Source organism: Capra hircus, chromosome 14 (genome assembly GCF_001704415.2).
Source record: "Capra hircus breed San Clemente chromosome 14, ASM170441v1, whole genome shotgun sequence".
NCBI lineage: Eukaryota > Metazoa > Chordata > Mammalia > Artiodactyla > Bovidae > Capra > Capra hircus.
The window spans coordinates 1209675-1227476 of record NC_030821.1 but is presented as its reverse complement, the minus strand read 5'-3'; the positions used below and the strand labels follow the sequence as shown (position 1 = coordinate 1227476).

Sequence of the window (17802 nt, the reverse complement as noted above, 5' to 3'; positions counted from 1 at the left end):
CTGTAATTCAAATGCCATATTTATTTTAATAATTATTTTCCAGTTGTAAAGAATTTTAATCCACATGGGAAAGAAACATAGTAAATTATGAAATGATTCAGCTGAATGGGAAGTCAAGACAGTTGTATTTTTATAGAATTAATTCCTTTGACCCTGAAAGGCTCATCAAATTAACCAACGATTTAATTAAGAGAAAGGCACTCTTTGATCATTATTTGTAAACTGCAACTCAAATACACATTATTTCAGCATAAAAAGTGAGCAGTAATGAGCGTTTAAAGTAAGTAGCTTTGTGACACGTAGGAAAACCCTTTAGGTAAGAACTTAAAGGAACATGTATAGATAAAATAAGTGGCATTCAAGAGGGTCCTTTGAATACAAAAGGAAGGTTGTCAGTTAGCGAAAAACTCAGTTAAGACCCCAGAATGTAGATTCCTCTTAGGAAAAAATAAAGGTTTAAAACCTTCATCTAAGAAGACAGGGGACATGAGCGGGCAAACCTTCATTCCATACCCACAATAAATGCCTCAAGCTTGATCTGCCCATTTTAGATAGGCCAAAGTCAGAATTGCCATGGACCCTTAGAAATTGGGGTTCTACAGACTGAAATAGCAGCTGAGGCTTCGGCAATTCACAATTCCCTAAGTGATAACCAAAAAAAAAAAAAAAAAATTTGCTATGATTTCTATTAGAGAAAATCATTTCTGGCAACCACGTATTAAATTATGTATACATGTTGCTTTAATTAAAGTATTACCATTCTACGCAAGTAACAGAGAAAACTCTGTAGATTACTTTGCATGACCCTCCCAAGTAGAACTGCTGATTTGAGGCAAAACAGCCCTCACTGTTACAACACAAGCCTGTTCTGGGTAGTTGGGCTTTGTCAGCACTGCAGTAAATGTAGAAGCCTTGGTTAAGCTGCTGAATTTAGGGACCCACCCCTAAGAATTAGAAAGTAATAGGCTAAATATTATATAAGTGAGATATGTAACAAACACATACAAAGCCTGCAAATCATAACAGTAGTACTTGGGAGCAGTTATTAACCAGGTCAGACTGTCCTTCAAAACTCAAACCAAACCTTTTCTAGGTTCAAAATTTCCATTAACGTTTTCCTTGATTTCATTTTTGCTGCCTCTGAATTTCCTGGTTTCAGCTGGAAGCAGAAGTATCAAGATTCTTTGAGAAGCTATTCTCTTTTTATCATTCAAGTTTCCATGCTTACCCAACACATTCCTCCAAGCTCAAACGCAAGCCTGGGGGATTATCCAGTCTACCCAGTAAGGAGGACAGCGAAACAGCAACTGTGTCCCTGCACCAGCACCACCCCTCTCTGGAGCAGGCGTCAGTCAACAGTCTTGCGCAATCTGTAGACGCCACCAGCTCTGGCCCCTCCTTACTTCTTGTCATCCCTCCATTCCATGAAGGCTGACTGATCGCAGGACTGCCCTTAATCACTGTCAGCAACTCTATGCTATGATACATGTGACGCCTTTTCTTTCCCCTGGGAATAACTTTCCCACCAATCCTGTCACTTGTCTCCCTTCAAACGTGTTGTCAATATATCCTCCCTTGTCAAACGTGTGTCAGGTCTTGGGTCATGGAATAGAGATAAATCGTGTGCGTGCTGAGTCATTCCGTGTCCAACTCTGTGTGACCCCGTGGAGTGCAGCCCGCCAGGCTCCTCTGTCCATGGATTCTCCAGACAAGACTGGAAGTCTTGAGGCTCTCAGCCTCCAGAAGCTCACAGTTCCATGGGAGAAACATGGCCTGAATAACTGCACGGCAGCCTGGCGCCCACTCTAGCGGAGACCCTGGCGTGGCCGAATAGGAGCACAGAGCCGGCACCTGCCACAGACGGGCTGGGCACCAGTGCAGCCCTCCGGAACTTAGGGAGCTGAGACACAGTGAGCCCACACCCCATTCATGCCTCTGTCCTGGCATAACCACCCTCCTCACCCTCAAAAGGGGGCAGCAAATCACATGGCCACATGGGTCAGCTCCCATGGAAAAGACGGGGGAGGAGAGGGAGGAAGGGGGGAAGGGGACAAGACGCCCGAAGAGCCCCTTTCCCTTGAGACGTGTCTCTAGTTAAGCCTCTCCATCTCTACTTACGCCTTTGCCCTATATGTACAGACTCACTTTTCTTCAGAAATGGGGGCTTCCTAGCTCCCAGTATATGCACTACTGGAGTTTTTGGCACACGGAACACAAATATATCGTTATCTGACTCACTTTTCCTCAGTTGTTAACTGACCATATATGAGATGAAGCAAAAAAAAAGTAGTAGCTTTGGCAGTCTCCTAAGAGCCCACGAGCTCCCCAATGACTGAAAGAACCTACTTGAGTCTTCCTGAAGCATAAGAGGTGAAATCATCTTTGCAGTAAGAAACACTTTAAGCCCAGAATCCAAATTTAGACTTCCTTTTGGGGGGTTATCAGGGCTTCCCTGCTGGTTCAGTGTTAGAGTCTGCCTACAATGCAGGAGACCGGGGTTCGATCCCTGGGTTGTGAAGATCCCCTGGAAGAGGGCATGGCTACCCCCTCCAGCATTCCTGCCTGGATAATCCCATGGACAGAGGAGCTTGGAGGGCTAGTCCACAGGGTCACAAACAGTCGGACACGACTGAGTGACAGCCTTTTCGGTTTATCAGGGTATCAAAGAATCACAGGTTCTTGCTCACTGCCTGGCTCTGCTACTCCATACGACACCTTAGGCAAGTCACTCACGGCATTTCTGGGTAGCAAAAAGTCCCTGTTGGTTGAGCCACAGAGTGGACTTGGAGCTTGGTCTTTGTGCACGTAAGGTCCCATCCTGAAACCAGCCGCCCTGGAGATGAACTTCTAGTTTCGAAATATGTTCCTCGTGACTTCTTGACACAGATCTAGCATACCTTTTGTCTTCCCAGGCGGGGCTCCTGCTCCATGAGATTCCAGACGGAGCCTCCATGCCACACCCCAGCTCCCTGTTTACAATAGTGTCTGGAATTCTTGGGACATGCCACAGTTCCCCTCCAGATACCACATTTGGCAAGTACTGGGAGGCGAATCTTTTTAAGTGGTGTGGACTTCCCCAGCCCTCTTTTTTTGTCTTCCAGCATTTGCTTGTCCAGACTGGAGTGTGTATTTCTTTGCCTTCTTCAGCTTTCTGACCCATATTCCCATAGATTAGCTGGCTGACTCGAGAGCCACATGAAAATCTCTCCTCTTTTTCTGTTTGTGTTTTAAACATTCATTCCCACAATAATATGCTCTGACATTTTACCACAGAATCTCTACCCCAGGTCTCTGCTTTTCCTACCTCCTTTCTCTCCCTTGGCCTTACGAGTGTCCACTATCATTTACTGCCGAGTAAACCGCTTCTGGGATTAGACTGGATGTCTCTGTTAGCGTCCTGGTCTTTCTTACCTTGGCCTTTAAAACACTGTGTTGTAACTCAACAGGCTAAATCTCACAATAAAATAATAACTTAATGAGGACAGGGCTTTTATTTATTTTGTTTACCATGTATCTCTACCTCCAACATTGCCAAATATTGACCTGGATAAGTAAATGACTGTTTTATTTGAAAACAAAATATTGTGCTTTATGACTTTCAAGACCTGGCTTTCTACATACGACCCATCTAATATAACCCCAAGAGATACACTGGGCAACCAGTGTCCTCTTCCTCTTACTGATGCAGGAACTGAGGATTCATGATTTGTGTGAGGTAATTCAGCTACACGACAGCACCCAGAATCCAGGTCTCCGCCCCGACCCATTACTCTTCTCCTAGCTTTTTGGACAGTTTCCAGGTGGATGCCGCCTGCCGGGTTATTCTAATGGAGAGCACACTGGGTGGAAGGCCCACTTACTCCGGGCAGGAGCTCGGCCTGAGTCATGCCTGCTGAGGCGCTCATATGACCAGCGGTTTGTATCCAAGCATCTACTGCTTCAGAAACAACTTCCAAACCCTGCTGGGCACTGAGATTCTCTCCAAACACTCTCTCTTTATTCCAACCCTTAAAATAAGAAGCATTTACAGAGGGAAGCACAGAGGCTTTAGTGTCCTATAGAACTGGAGTCAGATCTCATCTCAGCTCTTTATAGCTTTGTGATTCTCTAGCTTAACCTCCCAGAGCCTCATAGCTCTCTGAGACGCTGCGTTCTTTTCAAGCAAGGATGTAAAGCACCTCGCCCTGTCTTGATCCAATGTAGTTGTAGTGTAGTCATTTAGTACAGGGCATTTGGTAAATTCAGGCTTAAATTGAAAAAAGTAGCGAAAAATCACTAGGCCATTCTGGTATGACATACATCAAATCCCTTACGATTATACAGCAGAAGTGATGAACGGAGGATTAGATCAGGTAGACAGAGTGCCTGAAGAACTATGGACGGAGGTTTGTAACACTGTACGGGAGGCAGTAACCAAAACCATTCCAAAGAAAAAGAAATACAGGATGGCAAAGTGGCTGTCTGAGGAGGCTTTACAGATATCTGAGAAAAGAAGGGAAGCGAAAGGCAAGGGAGGAAGGGAAAGATAGACTGAACTGAATGCAGAGTTCCAGAGAATACCAAGGAGAAATAAGAAAGCCTTCCTCAGGGATCAATGCAAAGAAATAGAGGAAAACAACAGAATGGGCAAGACTAGAGATCTCTTCAAGAAAATTAGAGATAGCAAGGGAACATTTCATACAAGAATGGGCAGATAAAGGACAGAAAGGGAAGATAGAAGCAGAAGCAGAAGATATTAAGAAGGGGTGTCAAGAATACCCAGGAGAACTATACAAAAAAGGTCTTAATGATCTGGATAACCATGATGGTGTGTTCACTCACCTAGAGCCAGCCATTCTGGAGTGTGAAGCCAAGTGGGCCTTAGGAAGCATCACTATGAACAAAGCTAGTGGAGGTGACGGAATTCCAGCTGATCTATCTCAAATCCTAAAAGATGATGCCGTTAAAGTGCTGCACTCAATATGCCAGCAAGTTTGGAAAACTCAGCAGTGGCCACAGGACTGGAAAAGGTCAGTTTTCATTCCAATCTCAAAGAAGGGCAATGCCAAAGAATGCTCAAACTATTCTACAATTGCATTCATAGCAAGGTTATGCTCAAAATCCTTTAAGGTGGGCTTCAGCAAGATGTGAACCGAGAACTTCCAGATGTACAAGCTGGATTTAGAAGAGGCAGAGGAACCAGAGATCAAATTGCCAACATTTGTTGGATCATAGAAAAAGCAAGGGAATTCCAGAAAGACTTCTACTTCTGATCTACTGACTATACTGAAGCCTTTGACTGTGTGGATCACAACAAACTGAACGATTCTTAAAGAGATGGAAATACCAGACCACCTTACCTGTCTCCTGAGAGAGCAGTAGGCAGGTCAAGAAGCAACAGTTAGAACCAGACATCGAATGACAGATTGTGTCAAAATTGGTAAAGGAGTATGACAAGGCTGTATACTGTCACCCTGCTTATTTAACTTATATGCAGAGTATATCATGTGAAATGCTGGCATGGATGAATTACAAGCGGGAATCAAGACTGCCAAGAGAAACAGCAACAGCTTCAGATATGCAGATGATACCACTCTAATAGAATCAAGATTGCCAGGAGAAATATCAACAACCTCAGATATGCAGATGACACCACCCTTATGGCAGAAAGCAAAGAAGAACTAAAGAGCCTCTTGATGAAAGTGAAAGAGGAGAGTGAAAAAGTTGGCTTAAAACTCAACACTCAGAAAACTAAGATCATGGCTTCTGGTCCCATTACTTCATGGCAAATAGATGGGGAAACAGTGGAAACAGAGAGACTTTATTTTGGGGGCTCCAAAATCGCTGCAGATGGTGACTGCAGCATGAAATTAAAGGACACTTGCTCCTTGGAAGAAAAGTTATGACCAACCTAGACAGCATATTAAAAAGCAGAGACATTACTTTGCCAACACAGGTCTGTCTAGTCAAAGAAAGTGAAAGAAAGTGGAGTCACTCAGTCATATCTGGCTTTTTGCGACCCCATGGACTATAGCCTACAAGGCTCCTCTCTCCATGGGATTTTCCAGGCAATAGTACTGGAGTGGGCTGCCATTTCCTTCTCTAGGGGATCTTCCCAACCTGGGTCTCCTGCATTGCAGACAGATGCTTTACCATCTGAGCCACCAGGGAAGTCCTATAATTTAATCAGAGCCAACAAGCCATGATAACGTCTGACTCCTTGCAACCCCGTGGACTGTAGCCTACCAGGCTCCTCCATCCATGGGATTCTCTAAGCCAGAGTACTGGAGTGGGTTGTCATTTCCTTCTCCAGGGGATCTTCCCAACCCAGGGATCGAACCTGGGTCTCCCTCATTGCAGGCAGATGCTTTACCTTCTGAGCCACCAGGGAAGCCCACCACTCAGACGGTATCATATCTAGTCAAGGCTATGGTTTTTTCAGTAGTCATGTATGGATGTGAGAGTTGGACTATAAAGAAAGCTGAGCGCTAAAGAATTGATGCTTTTGAACTGTGGTGTTGGAGAAGACTCTTGAGAGTCCCTTGGACTGCAAGGAGATCCAACCAGTCAGTCTATCCTAAAGGAAATCAGTCCTGAATATTCACTGGAAGGACTGATATTGAAGTTGAAATTCCAATACTTGGGCCACCTGATGCGAAGAACTGACTCACTGGAAAATACCCTGATGCTGAGAAAGACTGAAGGCAGAAGAAGAAAGGGATGACAGAGGATGAGACGGTTGGAATGGCATCACTGACTCAATGGATATGAGTTTGAGCAAACTCCAGGCAGTGGTGATGGACAGGGAGGCCTGGTGTGCTGCAGTCCATGGGGTCACAAGAGTTGGACACAACTGAGTGACTGAACTGACTGAAAATCACTGTGGATGCTGATTGCAGCCATGAAATCAGAAGACACTTGCTCCTTGGAAGGAAAGCTATGACCAACCCAGACAGACTATTAAAATGCAGAGACATCACTTTGCTGACAAAGGTCCATACAGTCAAAGCTATAGTTTTTCCAGTAGTTATGTACGGATGTGAGAGGTGGACCATAAGAAGGTTGAGTGCCAAAGAATTGATGCTTTTGAACTGTAGTGTTGGAGAAGACTCTTGAGAGCCCCCTGAATAGCAAGGAGACCAAACCAGTACATCGTAAAGGAAATCAACCCTAAATATTCACTGGAAGGACTGATGCTGAAGCTGAAACTCCAATACTTTGGCCACCTGATGAGAAGAGCCAACTCATTGGAAAGACCCTGATGTGGGAAAGATTGAGGGCAGGAAGAGAAGGAGGCAACAGAGGATGAGACGACTGGATAGCATCACTGACTCAACAGACATGAGTCTGAGCAAAGCCTGGGCGATGGCAAAGGACAGGGAAGGCTGGCGTGCTGCAGCCCATGGGGTCGCGAGGCGCTGGACAGGATTTGCAACTGGACGACAACAAATTTAGTAAATTTTCAACATCAGCAAGGAATACTGATAGGCAGTCATTAAAATTCAGTGTTTGGAGAAGGAGAAATATCATATAACATCCCTTATATGCAGAGTTTAAAATAAACGATTCAAATGAACTTACAAAACAGAAACAGACTTAGAGAACAAACATGGTTGCCTGGGGGAAGGGTGAGGGAAGGGATAGTTAGGGAGTCTGGGATGGGCATGTACACACTGCTGTATTTAAAATGGATAACCAACAAGATATAGCACACGGAACTCTGCTCAATGATATGTGTCAGCCTGGATGGGAGGGGAGTTTAGGGAAGAATGGATACATGTATACATATGGTTGAGTCCCTTCCCTATTTACCTGAAACTATCACAATGCTATTTGTCAATTGGCTCTACAAAAGAGAAAGTTAAAAAAAATTACTGTCTCACCCAATTCCTCTTGGATCCTACTATAAATCATCGACAATTAGGCTATGTATTGAGTTCTTCCAAGTCTTCTGCAAAACACACATGAGGATACTTGCACAGAGAAACACAAGTATATTTCTTCCTTTCTTTAGCAATACTAACATCTCCAGTAAAATAACAAAAGTGAGAAGCATTTCATAATTGAAAAGAGCTACAGAGGAGTGTCCCTCCAGTTGTTCAGGGCTCTGCTTTAAATTGACGAGAATCACTAGTTGGTTAAATCATTTTTCTAATCAAACTAATTTCTCATAGGGTGTGATAAGGAGCCAAACCTGGGTGTTACAATGATTTTTACCTTTTTCTCACAAAGATGATAGTGAATGCCAATCTGACTAAGAAAATATAAAACACAGTTTAGTAATGTAAACAGAGAAAAGACTAAGGTGAAAATAAACAGTGAAGTTATTCTTACAGTGAAACTTCCACCCGGCTCCTGGGCCAGAAATGCTTGCTATGAGAAATTTAAGCATCCCCATCTCATTCATTCATTCATTCATCAATTCAACAGATTTCAAAATGAAAATTTAGTACGTTTGCCAAGACATTAAATACATCTGATATAGAAATAGCAGCCATCCAACTAAGATCTGGGATTCATTACAAGTGTAGAAATATTAGGGCTTTAGAAAGCAGTTTAGATCATAATTTTTGAAGACTATATTGTTCTTTAGTAAAAGACTTGATTCTGGAAATTTAGTGTTTATAATAAAACATTTATCATTGTTGTTCTGTCACTGAGTCATGTCCAACTCTTGGCAACCCCATGGACTGCAGCGCGCCAGGCCTCCCTGTCCTTCACCATCTGGAGTTTGCTCAAACTCATGTCCATTGAGTCAGTGATAAAACATAACCTAACATTAACTAAATATACCATTCTCTGTTACCTTGAATTTACCCTGAGTTGTTTCACTATTGGAATGCACAGCTTTTACAGATGTGGTTGGTACAAATGTATGTTCAGGGCACGTGATTTATTCTGAAAGAATCAGCTTGTGTATTTTTTAAAAAACTAGGCAGGAAAATAACACAACTTTACATTTGTATAGAGCTTTAGGTCTACAAAACGGTTGAAAAGCCTCAGTACATGTTCAGAGATATGCAGAAAGGGGAAGTGATTACTCTGAGCACAGCGCACACAGCACCATGAATTCACGAGGTTCCCCCCAGCAGAGCGGACCCCGAAGATTTCCGGGGGGGACCAGACTCATGAACCAGGCACACCATAGCAGCCTGAAGGAACTCAGACCAGGAAAATGGCACTCTGCAGCTGAAGCAGTGACTGAGACAGGGCCCTTACGGGGACAGACAGCAAGAGAAGGGAGAGAATCAGACAGGAAAGAGGACGCTGAGGCTCTCACATGCTCTGGAATTTAGACAGGCACCTGATCAGACAGTGACATATAGTCATTTGTATTTCATGTAATGGTGGTAGCATCTCTCCTATATCACTCCAGTTATTGGCAATTGCAAACAGCCATTATTATGCATACAGAGCAAACAGTGCTGTATAAACTCAGACAACTTTACCAAAAAAGTCTATTGATATTAAGCCGTTAATTATAATAAAAATAAATGCAGACTCCCTTGCAGCATCAGAGGCTGCCCCAGGGTTCCCCAGTGGCTCGGGGGTGAAGAGTTCACCTGCTAATGCTGGAGACTCGGGTTTAACCCCTGGTCCGGGAATCCCACATGCTGCAGAGCAACTAAGCCCGTGTGCCCCGACTACTGATCCTGGGCTCCAAAGCCGGGAGCCACGACTACTGATGCCCACCGCCCAGAGCCCAAGCTCTGCACCAAGGGGAGCCGCTGCAGGGGGGAGCCCAGGCCCTGCGATTAGAGAGGGGCCCTGCCCACCACAACAGAGAAAAGCCCCGCTGCAATGAGGATGACGCACAGCCAAAAACAAAAGGACAAAAGCAGAGAGAGCCAGGAGCAAGCCAAGGAGCTGTGCTACCATGACCTCCCTCTCTCAGGTTGCTGTCATGAAGTCCCGTGTTGGAACTGGCGGTGAGACGGCTGACGGAATCTGACAGGGCGTCTCAGCGAAATCAACCCCCAGCTCAGGGCAGGCGCTTAACAAACTCATGAGGGTCCATTGCCATGAAAAAGTAAAAACTTTAAGCCTCAGTGATGTGAAATCATCGAGAAATAAGACGTATTCAACACTGAGCAGAGCAAAGGAAAGATGAGGTCGCTCGGTCCCGCTCCGGCCGGCCCTGAGAGTCAGCAGTTTGCCAGAAGACGCCTGTTACTTCCACGCTCAGCAGTGTGAGGCCACGCTTTGTGCTGAGTGTGGGGCTGGTTTTGTCCCAAGAGCACACTGCCACCAGAAAATGAAGTGGAAGATGTTTTTTTTTTTTTTCCCCAAGCTGGAAATGTTTTAGGACCATGAAGAGCCAGAGCTTGAATCAGAAAAAACATGCGTGTCCCTTCAAAGCGATCATAATTAACTATTTCATTAGTGGCTTTCAGAAAAGAAACATTTCAGTCATATTTCTCTGTCTTGCTGATTGAATGTTTGAAAAACTCAAATCATGAGACTCTATACTTCTTGATCGTGGTGTGCCGTGTGTGAATTCAGTCAGTCGTGTCTGACTCTTTGTGACCCCATGACTGCAGCCCACCAGGCTCCTCTGTCCATGCGATTCTCCAGGCAAGAACACTGGAGTGGGTTGTCATGCCTTCCTCCAGGGGATCTTCCCGATCCAGGGATGGAACCCATGTCTCTCACATCTCCTGCATTGTCAGGCAGTATTGCAATTTTTCCAAATATAATAACACCTTCATCCACTAGATTTGATGTCAAATATTTTGAATCACTTCTAGAGTTTGTGAAGGATTTGTGTACCTTCCATCAACCAAGTCCTTTCTCTAAAGCCATGTTCCTCCAATGACATGTCAAAGAGCCTGTGTGTTCCTGTATCACAGAGAGAAGCGGGAGGGTGGATATGCAGAAAGGGGAGAGGGGAAAAGATGGGGATCTTTACAGAGAGGAGAAATAAGTCGAGGAAATAAAATCTTCTGCGGGTTTCCTCAACCTTTGCTTAATCAGATTGAAGACGGCACATGTGATAAACAGAACCATGTTAGCTAATAACTCAGGTAACGCTCTCAAGATAATTTGCCTATGTGCGTCTTGACTGCATGACCTGGGCAGCTGTGCTTGAGTTCAGTCTTCTTTTTCACACACTTCTGGTCATTCCCTTGCTGTTAGAAGACGCTGTTGCCTCTGCTGCAGTAACCTGCCTAGGAGGCTTCCCCTCCTTCTAATTTCAAAATCAGAAGGAAGAGGCTGGGTTGTAGATCACATTACTGTTCCTAATTATTTACTGCTCTTGTGTAAAGGATTATATGCTTCCACCCGGCGCCAAGGAACGTGGAGGACGGCGTCCTTGGGGAGAGAATGTATGTCCCTCCTCCACGGGCTTCACTTGCCCTGCTGGCCCCAGCGAACTTGAAATAGAAGTGAGAAATGCCTCATCCAAGCAGAAGTACCGAATCCGGCCAGAAACCCCGGGATGGACACGGGACTTGACCCTGCACCAGGACACCAGCAGGAAGTAGGGGCGCACACTCTGCCCTCAGTTCCGGTCCCTCTGCCCAGGACGCAGACTCAGACCTGCAGATGGGGCAGCCGGGACGGGAGCAGCGTCACGATGCACATGGTACCCAGAATGACCGAGCGGAGGGAGAAAGCCAGGAGGTGCTCACAGTCGGCCAAGGCGCTGAACAAAGAGGAAAGCAGAGGCACTGAGCCCCGCGGCCTGGCTCCGCCCTGAGGAGGGCGTGCTCTAACCAGGCCAGCTCCTTCACACCAGGCTCTAAAATGAAAGTGCCACGGGGCAGAGGAGCGCTTGGCCAACAGTCAGCACCCTGAAACAGGAATAAGAAATGCACAAACCGCTGAGGCTTTCTGTTCTCATCACAAGCTTGCAGAAGCTGGCTAAGCCAGGCGTGTTGCAATCGTATGCAGAACAAGAGGAGGGTGGGTTAGGGCTCGAGACCCTCTTGGGAGAGACTTCTAACACAGTTCCTTCCGGGCACCCCTCCCCCTGACACACACACCGACTCTCCAGGTGGGGAACCTTCAGCAGAGGAACCAGCTGTTACCACTATGAATGGTGACTTCCATCCCCTTCATCTGAAGTCCCCTCGGCCCTTAACTTATAACCCATCAGATACACAACAGCATGTCTGTTTTTCAGAGGGTTAAAAGCTGTTGAGGGGGAAAAGAAAGGTAATAGAACTTTTCTATTATACAGCTGGCACCTTGTATACAGAGAAAAAACCAATACCTTTTGCCAGATCATATAAAGGTCACTCTGCAATGCGAATTCAAATTTTAAGAAAACGCTGTGCTTACACTATGAAGTAAATAAGTCTCTCCAGTTTTTGAAAACTAAAAAACAAAACTTATCTGGTTCTTTTTTCTGTCAACTCCTTACCTTCTGTGGACTCTTTTATATGAAGGCGTTTGTTGAGTTCATCCAATTTGTTCTTCATGTGTGAAAATAAAAAAAAAAAGAAAAAAGAAAAGGGAAAAGAAAGCAGATCAGAAATGGTCTTTCTTTCCAGCACCCTTCTCTCTATAAATTCAAAATAGGATCCTAAGCTTCATCAATATCACACGGTGTATAAAGTGTTACTACTTTATCTCAAATTGACACTGAGGCTCTACTTCTTAGCGATCTATGGTGTTGAACATGCTATTTAATCTCTCCATGACTTTGCTTCCTTTTTTTAGAACCATGGATAATCATGGGACCAGCCTCCCATGTCGATGATGAGGATTAGGGCACATATATATAAATTAACTCTAATATTGCCTCAAAAGTTTGGATTAATCTCTAGGTACACTAAAGTGATTCCCAAACAAATTTATAAAATTGCTTTTTCTAAAGTAGAAATGGAAGGACCCAGCAATCCTGAAACTGTCGTGACTCAGCAATTCCATTTCCCACTGTTGATCCTGGAGATATTCTAGCATGGGTACAGAGACATTTGCAGTAATGTCTATAGCCGTATTGTTTGGAGGCACTAACAGTTGGAAATTACCAAACATCCTCAAGTGGCAAAATGAATAAAATCATGATGCGCTAGTTGTGCAATTACGCATTATAATAATTATTGATATTAGCAATAAAAATGAATGAGATAAAACTTCGTGTATTAATTTGTAAAAAATCTTAAAAATGCAGTGATCAACAAATAAATGCAGGATACATATGGTATAACAGCATTTACATGAAAAATATAAAACATCCAGGGGACCTCCCTGGTGGTCCAGTGGGTAGGACTCCACAATTCCAGTGCAGGGGCCATCAGTTCAATCCCTGGTGTGGGAATTGGATCCAGAATGCTTCAAGGAGCAGCCAAAAAAACACCTTTTTAATAAAAAATAAAATATTCAAAACTATACTATAGGTTATTTTAGGGAACTATATTAAAGGTATCTTGATCTATTATTTGAGATACCTGTGTACGGAGTGAAAGTACAGAGGCCTCCACGGCAATTACGGGCCTTCCCTGGTGGTGAAGAATCCACCTACTAATGCAGGGGACTCCAGTTGGATCCCTGGGTCAGGAAGATCCCCTGGAGTAGGAAATGACAACCTACTCCAGTATTCTTGCCTGGAAAATCCCTTGGAGAGAGGAGTCTGTCGGTTACAGTCCATAACGTCTCAGAGAGTTGGACACAACTGAGCCCAGCATAGCATGGCAATTATATATACTGTCTTCAGGAAATTGGGCTTCCCTGGGGGCTCAGATAGTAAAGAATCTGCCTGCAGGGCAGGAGACCTGGGTTCAATCCCTGGGCTGGGAAGATCCCCTGGAGGAGGGCATGGTAACCCACTCCAGTATTCTTGCCTAGAGAATCCCATGGACGGAGGAGCCGGGCAGGCTGTAGCCCATGGGGTTGCAAAGAGTCAGACATGACTGAGCGACTAAGCACAGCACGGGATATTAGTTAGCTTTGAGGTAGGAAGGAAGTGGGATTGGGGTAGGGGTGTCACGTGGAGCTTCCATTCCATCTTTAACGGTTTCTTTCTCACGATGTCTGTATTGAAGTATTCATTTTATTAATTTTTATACCTTTTTATGTCTGTATATTTTTTTAAAGAAAAGTAGTCTTTCAGAGAAAACCATTGAGAAAATAAAGATGATCTAGAATCCCTCCAAAACAGTTTAAGATAAGAGAACCGAAATATTTCTTATTTCCCAGAGGAAAGGTAATTCAGAAAACAAGATCTAATAGATGCCTCTAAAAATATAACTGGAATTCACTTCAAAGACCACTTCCTGTTGACTTGGGCAACTCAACTCCTCCAGCTGAAGTCTTAGAATTACCTACTTTAATTAGTGCTGTTAATTCTCATCAGGAGCTAAAGTAGGAGGCATTAAAGGGGATGTAGGACTCCCCAGGCAGTACAGTGGTTAAGACTTCGCCTTCTAATGCAGGGCTGAGGGTTCAACTCCTGGTCAGGGAGTTAGGATCCTATATGCCTTGAGGCCAAACAACCAAAACATAAGACAGAAGCAATACTGAACTAATTCAACAAAGACTTTAAAATGGTCCACATTAAAAAAAAAAACTTAAAAAGATACTGAGCTCATATATAAAAAAAATAAGGCATGGGTGGAGGGAAAGGAAGCGAACTCTCGCCTACGGCGGGTTCCCAGGCCCCAAGGAGCCCTAGAAGGCAGACAGTGGTGGCGGAGGGAGAAAGACCGATAAGAAAACGACTGTCCATTCTTCTGAGGTCTAATGGGAAGATCACACATTTGCCTGTAATAAAACCACACAAGCAAAAATCGCACATTGCTTTGCTTCATGTTGGAACCCTATCAACTCAGTGTGGTAACGCTAGTTGTGTCTTGCTGTCAGGAGTACTGATTGGCAACTTTAAAGGTCATTGATCAATATAAAATTCAATAAGCTAATTATTATCGGCTACACTCCAGTACAAAAGAAAAAGCCGAAAATATCCCCTGGGATTTTGAATGAGATTGCTTTGAATCTATAGATTAATTTAGGAAGAACTGCCATGAATATTGAGACCTTCAATGAATGATGAGTATCAGTTCATTTGCTTCAGTTCAGTTCAGTTCAGTTGCTCAGTCGTGTCCGACTCTTTGCGACCCCATGGACGGCAGCACACCAGGCCCCCCTGCCCATCACTAACTCCCGGAGTTTACCCAAACTCACGTCCATGGAGTCAGTGATGCCATCCAGCCGTCTCACCCTCTGTCGTCCCCTTCTCATTTATTTAGGTCTTTACTTTCTCTCAATACTGTTTTATAGTTTTCAGCATGCCTAGATATTTTATATTTCTAACTCTACTGCAAATGTTCTAAAATGTCATCATCCAATTGTCTGTTGCTATATTTAGAAATAAAATTGATTTTTACATACGAGAAAAAAACCATTACTGGACCCGTGCTTGTTTCAACAACTGTCGGAACTCGCTGTGTGGGCAGCACCTATTTGCACGCCCACCCGCACCCTGCTTCCCGCTTCCCTCCCCTGCCCTGTGCCTGGGAGGCTGATGTCTAGGGACGCATCCAAGACTGGGTGCCAACAGCGAGAGGCACCAGCAGGGCGGCGAGGGCGTGCTCACACCCCCAGCTTCCTCTCTCCAGGCTGCAGTGTGTTCACTGCACCATCACCCAAATTTCAGTCCCCGCCTGCAGGGTTCTTTCTGCACGTGCTGGTGACTGCTCCTCCCCTTTGTTGAGATCCAGATTGGTGCCCTGGGAGCCCCAGGCGCCTCTACCATCCCTCCTCGATTTCCCTCTACCCTGCCAGCGTTGTAAATAATCTTCTCATTAAATGTGATTGAAACAATTCCTTTAAGCCTTCTTGAAAAACTTCTTCTGCATGGGCCATCTGTTTCCTATTGGGACCATGACTGCTAGACATGTGATCCAGGTTGAAAAAAAGAAAAACGTTTGGTTAGGAATTGCGACTCCACAGAATCAATTCAGTTCAGTTCAGCCGCTCAGTCGTGTCTGACTCTTTGCGACCCCATGAATCGCAGCACGCTAGGCCTCCCTGTCCATCACCATCTCCTGGAGTTCACCCAGACTCACGTCCATCGAGTCCATGATGCCATCCAGCCATCTCATCCTCGGTCGTCCCCTTCTCCTCCTGCCCTCAATCCCTCCCAGCATCACAGTCTTTTCCAAGACAACTCTTCCCATGAGGTGGCCCAAGTACTGGAGTTTCAGCTTCAGCATCATTCCTTCCAAAGAAATCCCAGGGCTGATCTCCTTCAGAATGGACTGGTTGGATCTCCTTGCAGTCCAAGGGACTCTCAAGTCTTCTCCAACACCACGGTTCAAAAGCATCAATTCTTCAGCGCTCAGCCTTCTTCACAGCCCAACTCTCACATCCATACATGACCACTGGAAAAACCATAGCCTTGACCATACACAGAATAGCATGAATTTTATTTTTTGCTCTTCATTATCTATGCCTGTGCTGTCCAATATGGTGGCCACAAGCCACTAAATAAAATTAAAAATTTAGTTCCAAGTGCTCGAAAGCTACGTAGCTAGTAACTACTATTTTGGACGATGCAGCTAGACCATGCATGTCATCAGAGAGAGTTCTACCCAGCACTGCTCTACACCCAACACGCTCTTCCATGATCAACAAAAAAGATTACTCCTACCTTCGGCTCTGCCTTATCATCACAGGTACAGCCCAGGTCAAAATCGGACTGAAGGTACATGACCCCTGGGTAATTGGGTCTGGTGACTTCCTCTGGCATAGTCGGTCTAAAGATGTTGGTACGCAGGAGATGGTTCAGACTCCCGTGGGTCCCATTATTCGGAGCTGGCTTCAATCCCAGGAGATCTGATGAGAAGAAAGAAAAGGGCCAGGTACTTTGTAAATATTTTTGATGAGATAGGAGGAGAGTCAAAGCCATTCACCTTCCAAGGGCCGGAAAACTTGGAACACAAGTCAAAATGGGATAACCAAATTCAGACGGCAGGCTCCCTTCTGAGCTCCCAAGTCATCCTTGCCTGATGAGGTCTTGGCAACAACTTTCTAAAATAGCATCTTCATAGCCTGATATCAAGAGAGACAGTCCCACAAAGAAAGAGTGAAGGAAAACAGGGCCTCGCTTCACCGCCTTTATGTTTGTGATAGCTACAACCCAAGGACCATCAGCGTCAGGATCGTTACCTTTCTGCTTCTCTGTGAGACTTTTTATCCCGAGTTTTGAAGTGGGGCTTATGATCAATAAATAACCTCGAGCCTGCCCTCTAATGCACTCCACAGAAGTATGGGGACAAGAGGAGGCTCTGGCTGTGTGCCCTGAAGGGCCGCTGTGAAATGAACAGGCTGATTTCAGAGCGAGTGAGAAGGCTGCCAAGCAGGCACCCAGGGACTGGCCCGAGCCAAGAGGCAGGGCCGGGGAGCGCCGGCAGCCCAGAGGGGAAGGGAACCCAGGAGGCCCAACGTGCAGACTCCCCCTCTGACCGCCAGACTGGCGCTCCCTTGCTAAATAGGAAAAGCTGTCCTCATCCAGCAACTAGAGACTCCAGGAAGAAAAATAATTAGGAGCACATAAATAGCTGGCCAGCCGTGCGCCGGGCTGTGCTGGGAGAGATGGAGGCAGGGGCGGGGTGGGGGGGGCGCTGTGCCCAGCGCTCGCTTCACCCGGCCTGCGACCGGTGGTGTCAGACTGTAATGCTGTGTTAGATCAGCTGGAGGCTGCCAACAGCAACACCATGAAAACTCCCCATTAGTCAACTGTTGAAGCAAGACAAAGAAGCCTTAGAAGGGGGATGATAGTCTGTCCCTTGAACCGATGGGCAAATTACAGCATTTTTTTAATGAAAAGATGAGGTGATCCCAGAAAACAGACGCCTCATTTCTTTCTCCGACATC

General features: G+C 45.2%; 1 protein-coding gene across 1 annotated transcript in view; it reads right to left on the bottom strand.

Annotated features, from left to right (window-relative positions):
* The window catches only part of ENPP2 (ectonucleotide pyrophosphatase/phosphodiesterase 2), a 91932-nt gene that overhangs the window by 15178 nt on the left and 58952 nt on the right, over positions 1-17802 (bottom strand). Inside the window, 2 exon segments of the mRNA XM_018058157.1 lie at positions 12347-12398; positions 16577-16761. Of these exon segments, the coding sequence (XP_017913646.1) occupies positions 12347-12398; positions 16577-16761 (237 nt within the window).